Genomic DNA, 6,837 nt, shown 5'->3' on the forward strand with positions numbered 1-6,837 from the left:
TATATATATATTTATACGCTTTGTTGGTTTTTGTGTTTCTCTAGAGAACCCAATCTAACACAACTAGCCTCAGACCAGAAGAGCTAGATGGTGCCTGACCACCGTCAGCGCTCTGATTGGGATCACAATAGAAAATCCTGGACAGAGTGGGGGGGGAAATGTAGAACAAAATTCAAAATCATAAAAAAGACCAGACTTATTAGTTTGATAGAGACTGGTGGAACCCCTGAGACTATTACCCTTACATACCCTTCAACCCTGGAATTTAACCCACTCCTAGAGATTACCTTTCACCCAAACAAAAGACAGACCTATAAAGTGGACAGTAACACTGGGGAGGAACTTGCTTCTCAGAACATCAACCATCGAAGACCAATTGGGCAGCATTTGCCCAAAAACAAAGTTCAGAAGGCAGAATGGAACAGTAAAGATGGGCAAATGGAAAAGGGGAACTCAAGGAGGAAGTGGGAAGAGTGCTGTTACATTGAGCAGATTGCAATGAATATCATAAAACACAATGTTCTTCCTCCAATCCTAATGCTGCTTGGAATATTTGCTCAGCATACAGATTGAGTAAGTATGGTGAAATGATGCAGTCATGATTCACACCTTTTCTGAATTTAACCCATGCTGTATTCCCTTTTTCTATTCAAACAGCTCCCTGTTGATCTATATACAGGTTTTGAATGAGCACAATTAAATGTTCTGGGATTATTATGCCTCACAGTGTTATCCGTAATTTTTCATTTGTTTGTTTTAAGAGTTATAATGAGGAATCTTACTATCTTATGTTATTTTTCTCTCATCATACTTCCTGCTCTACTGATCATTCCATGTCCTTTTGTTATATATATATTAAAATTAGGGATTCAGTTAAGTTAGTTTTAGCAACCTACTGATAATAATTATTAATATAATAGTTATTTTAGCATTAGGAGCTCTGGAGGCATAGTGCCTAAGGCAACTGCTAACCAGAAGCCTAGTGGTTCAAACCCACCATCCTTCCTCAGAAGAAAGACTGGGCAATCTACTTCCATAGTGATATCACCTCAGAAATGAAAGGAGGGGTCACTGTGGGTTGCAGTTGACTTGATTGCAGTGAGTTTGGTTTTGGTTTTTATTTTAGCATTTGTGTTCAGCCATTGAGTCCCAGAACAGAAATTTCTGATTGATAGAAATAATTGATTTCTCGTTTCTCTACCTTTACCTATAAATATTCTTATAAAAGTAAATTATGTTTTTTTCCCTACATTCTTCAGAGTGCAGTTAGCATAAAAGACTTAAAATTAAAGTGTAGGTCATCATTTAAGAAATATAATTTGTATGATAGTTTTGTAAAGTGAATTAAGTTCATTAATTGAAAGGAGAGGTGCAGGCTCTTATATATTTTAGAGGTTTCGGTGTAACAGATATGATTAGGAGAATATATATGATGAAGTTTTTTTATAAAATTTAGTGTTGGATTAGACAGTAGTAAATACTAGCTAAACAGCAATAAAATTTTGTAAGCTAAAACAGTTCGTCTGCAAGGGTAAAGCAAGTTTGTAAGTCTCTTACTGAATTGATGCTAAGCTTGTGAGTACATCTAACAGTCATTTGGAGCCTCCCTTTTGCCATATTTGTCTAATGTATCACATATCAGACTGATTACTATTTTCAGAAACAGTCTTCATGACTGAAATCCTACAGTTAACCTTTAGAAGATCAAAAGGAAATATACTTACTTAAAAGGTGACTCCAGTATATACATATTTTCTCTTTTTATACTTCATAACTTACATGGCTAACAGCTTTTTTGTTTTTAAATTTGTTGCATGGTATTTCTAAGTATGTCTTTAAAGGTCAAGCAAAGTCATTTTAGGATGGAAAACTAACATATCAGTTACCAGGAGCATAGCTGAATATTTTGTCAGGAGTAATTTAGAGTTATCATTTTAAAAGATTTATTTTATCATACATAGTGATAATAAAGCTGCTGTTAGCTCAGATTGTATAAAACTTAAAATTTTTAAAGGTTTCTGCTTGGAATCAAGTAATTCAGAGGTAAAAATATATGTGGTACTTTATCATAGATATATTAACATTTGTATATTACTCATTGGGTAAACATTTTTATCATAGATATTGAAGTCATTATTTATAGTTTACCAAAGTATATTCATAGATCAGGAGACTGCCTTCATTGTTTTATATCATAATTGTTTGTATTATGTTAACTATTAAAATTTCCAAAAATACTTCTTTTTTATTTTAATTATCTAGTATCTTGTTTTATATTTACAAGTTTAATAGTTGTTGTTTTTCATTGGAGATCCATGATTTTTTCCTAAAGCTTCTTTAGAAAAGTATTACTGTTGGAGAGAGTAAAACATATTGAGATGTAGTTGACACTGATTTGTTTTTGTTGTTTTTTTAGGTGGTTGAACAGGGTATGTTTGTAAAGCACTGCAAAGTAGAAGTATATCTTACAGAATTGAAGCTCTGTGAAAATGGAAATATGAACAATGTTGTAACTCGAAGATTTAGCAAAGCTGATACAATAGGTAATGCAAAATTCTGTTTTTGTTATTTAAAAGAAAACCATTGCTGTTAGATATTTAGTTATAATTCTGTTTGTTATATTCTACTGGGGTGATAACCATTTTAAGCATTTATACAATCACAGCATCACAGAGCTTGATGTAACATGTTTTAGTTTAGAGTTGAATTATAGTTGATTTTTGTTCTATTTTGCAACTTTTAGATAAGTGTAACATTTGTACCCTTTTGCTTTTTTTTTTTAAAGCAAATAGTTATTGTTGTAATTTAGCATTTGAAAATGTGTGGCATGTTTGTAATGTGAATGTAAATTAGAGTAGTGGGTACTTAGAACTTGAGAAGGTATCAGAAATACATTTATGTTACTCATTTTTTATATGGAAAGTGACATTTCCTTGTTTATTTCCTTTTTTATCCTTTTATTCTTTTGGACTCTAAATACAGTTAAATAGCTAAATACCATATTGATGTTTTTGAAAAAATTTTTATAACAATGGGTAAGTCAGAGAATTAGTTTTAAATATACATGTACCTAATCACCTGCTCTTACAGAGAACAAGATTGGGTGTGGGGGAGATTTACATATGTAGACATAGATTTGGGAGCTCTGGTAGCGTAGTGCCTAAGGCACTTGACTGCTAACTACGAGGCTGGCATTTCAAACCCACTAGCCACTCCTCGGAAGCAAGATGGGGCAATCTACTTCCATAGTGATACTGCTTTGGAAACCCAAAGAGGGGTCGCTATGAGTTGGGTCCAACTCGACGGCACATCACAACAACAACAGACATAGATTTATTTTTTTTTTCTATTTCAAGATCATATTTAAATTTAAGATCACAGTACTATTTGTTTCAAAAACATGGTGCAAATTAAAAATTATAAAAGGTAGATAATCATTTACAAATAAAGTCATTGCAAAGTAAAATAATGACAATCACGTTGATCTTGTTTAAAATGAAAATTGATAAATACCTGATGGATAAATGGTTATATGGTAAGCCTATGTTTAGTTCAGCTTTGTAAGAAACTGTCGGTGCCTTCCAAAGTGGCTGTGCCATTTTGCATTCCCACTGTAAGTTCCCACTTCAGTATGTTGAAAACATATCCACATAAAAACCTGCACAGAGATGTTAATAGCAACTGTATTTATAATTACAGAAAATTGGAAGCAAGGAATATGTTCTTCTTCAGTAAGTAAAAATGGATAAACAAGTTGTGGTACATCCAAACAGTGGAGTATTATTCAACAACAAAAAGAGGAGCTATCAAGTTACAGAGAGACATGGAGGAAACTTAAAAGTATTGCTCTGGTGGCATAGTTCCTAAGGCATTTGACTGCTAACCAGAAGGCTGGTGGTTCAAATCCACCAGCCACTCCTCAGAAGGAAGATTGGGCAGTCTATTTCCATGGTGCTGTGGCCTCAGAAACCCAAGGAGGGGTCACTGTCCATCGGATCCGACTCGACAGCAGTGGGTTTGGTTTTGGAAGTGAAAGAAACCAGTCTGAAAAAAACAATATACTGTATGATTTCAAATATATGGCAATTGGAGAAAGGCATAACATGTAGCAGTAAATGACCAGTAGCTGCCAGGGATTCAGAGGGAGGGGGAAGGGTTGAATAGATGGAACTCAGGCCATTTTTAGGGCAGTGGTACTGTGTTGTATGATACTGTAATGTTTAGCACTTGACATTATGCATTTGTAAAAACCTATAGGACTGTACAACATAGAGTGAACCCTAATGTAAACTACAAACTTTAATTAATAATACCAATATTAGTTCATCAAGTGTAACAAATGTGCTATACAAATTAAAAGTATAAATAGGAGAAGCAATGTGTTGGGGAAAGGAGGTAAGGTATATGGGAGCTCTGTACTTTGTGTAGTTTCTCTATACACCTAAAATTGCTCTAAAAATCTTTTTAAAAACAAAATGGACAGTAGAGAAGGATATGTGCCACATATGCAGAACTCCTCAGCAAGAAAGAGAGATTAGCAAATTTATGAATTACAAGCCACTGTATAGATCTCCATTGTTAGAACCACTCAGTAAGTATTCTTCAGTTAAAACTATTGGTAATCATGAGTAAATAAAAGTACTGCTCAAATTTTTAAGTACATTTGGCTTTCATGGAAAATACTTTCAATTCATATTTTTCATGAAATACGACCATTCTTCCACTACTCAGTGATTAATTCTAATATTTATACCAAATATTATATTACCAATTTTTAATTTTCCTTCTGTTTATTTAAATGGAATATTTATAAGTTTGAGATATAATTGTCATTCTACAATGTATGCATAAAATATTAGGAATTCCATATATAAATGTTATATTTTTATAATTATTATAATGGATAAATTGCTTATATTTTTAATTTCTAGCTTCTTCATACTTCCTCAGAAAAATAATGCCTTTCTACATGTGAAAAACCAAAAGTTTGTAATATATGGAAATTGTTGTTATTGTTATTGTTATTTGCCATTGAGTCAGACCCGACTCATAGTGACCCCTCCTTGTGTTTCCGAGGCAGTATCACTACGGAAGTAGATTGCCCAACCTTCCTTCCAAGGTTGGTTGTTAGTCATATTAAAAAAATTTTTTTTTTAAATAACTTTGTAAGAATTTGAGAAACACACCTTAGAGAAAGACAAAAATAGACTAAAAATCAAAGGTTGGTAAAAATATATCAAACAAGTGGCAACCATAAAAGAACAGGAATGGCAATATTGATTTCTGATCAAACTGACTTTAAAACAAAAACCACCATATGAGACAAGGAAGGACATTATATAATGATTAAAGGATCAATTGAGCATGAATATATAAACATAATAAATATCTATGGACCCAATGAAAGATCCCCAAAATACATAAATCAGAATTTAAAAGAGTTGAAAAGTCAAATCGATGACTTCACAGTCATAGTGGGAGACTTGAATACACCACTTTCAATGAAGGATAAAACAACTGGAAAGAAACTCAACAAAGATGCAGAAGAGCTAAACAATACAATCCACTAACTTGACCTTATAGACATCTACAGAGCACTTCACCCAACAACAGCACAATATATATTCTTTTCCAGTGCACATGGAATATTTTCCATGATAGACCATCTGTTAGGCCATAAAGCAAGCCTTAATAAATTTAAAAACATTGAAATACTGCAAAGCATCTTTTCAGATCACAATGCCATCAAATTAGAAATAACAATAGGAAGATCAACGGAAAAAGGGTAAGCACATGGAAACTGAACAACACTCTCCTTAAGAAAGACTGGGTAAAATAAGAAAGAAAAATTGAAATTCAAACATTCCTTGAATCAAAGGAGAATGAAAACACAATATACCAAAATCTTTGGCACACAGCAAAAGCAGTGAGCAGAGGCCAATTTATAGCAATAAATGTACACATCAAAAAACAAGAAAGAGCCAAAATCAACACTTTAAATCAACATCTCCAACAATTAGAAAAAGAACAGCAAGAAGAGCCTATAGTCACCAGAATAAGGGAAATAATCAAGATTCGAGCAGAAGTCAATGAACAGAAAATAGAAGGGCAATAGAAAAAAAGAGCAGAAGTTGGCATTTTTAAAAGATCAATAAAATTGACAAACCACTGGCAAATTTGAGAGAGAATACAAATAACACAAATAAGGAACAAAACGGGTGACATCACAAAAGAACCAACTTAAAAAAAAAGGATAATATCCAGATACTGTAAGAAACTGTACTCCAACAAATTTGAAAATCTGGAAGAAATGGACAGATTTCTAGAAACACATAACTTACCTAAACTAACACAGATTTATGTGGAAAAGGTAAACAGATCCATAACAAAAGAAGAAATTGAACAAGTTATCAAAAAATTACCAGCAAAAAGAAGTCCTGGCCCAGATGGTTTCACCAGAGAATTTTACCAAACATTCAGAGAAGAACTGACACTGTTCCTACTCTTACTATACCAAACCACAGAAAAGGATGGAATCCTCCCTAACTCATTTTATGAAGCAGGTATAACTTTAATACCAAAACCAGGCAAAGACATCACTCAAAAGGAAAACTACAGACCAATATCCCTCATGAATGTAGATGCAAAAATCTTCAACAAAATCCTAGGAAATGGACTACAACAACATATCAAGAAAATCATACTTGTGACCAAGTGGGGTTCATATCAGGTATGCAGGATGGTTCAGCATTAGAAAAACAATCAATGTCATCTACCACATAAATAAAACAAAGAAGAAGAACCACATGATCATATCAATTGATGAAGAAAAGACAT

At 33.1% G+C, this 6,837-nt stretch overlaps 1 protein-coding gene across 1 annotated transcript in view; it reads left to right on the forward strand.

Moving 5' to 3' along the window:
- USP15 (ubiquitin specific peptidase 15) overlaps positions 1–6,837 on the forward strand; it is a 214,626-nt gene that overhangs the window by 109,787 nt on the left and 98,002 nt on the right. The window contains exons 3-4 of the mRNA XM_007942749.1: positions 2,015–2,043; positions 2,417–2,543. Coding sequence (XP_007940940.1) covers positions 2,015–2,043; positions 2,417–2,543 — 156 coding nt within the window. The remainder of the gene's footprint in view (positions 1–2,014; positions 2,044–2,416; positions 2,544–6,837) is intronic.

Source organism: Orycteropus afer, unplaced genomic scaffold (assembly GCF_000298275.1).
Source record: "Orycteropus afer afer isolate SDZICR_OR568_19922 unplaced genomic scaffold, OryAfe1.0 scaffold00097, whole genome shotgun sequence".
Taxonomy (NCBI): domain Eukaryota; kingdom Metazoa; phylum Chordata; class Mammalia; order Tubulidentata; family Orycteropodidae; genus Orycteropus; species Orycteropus afer.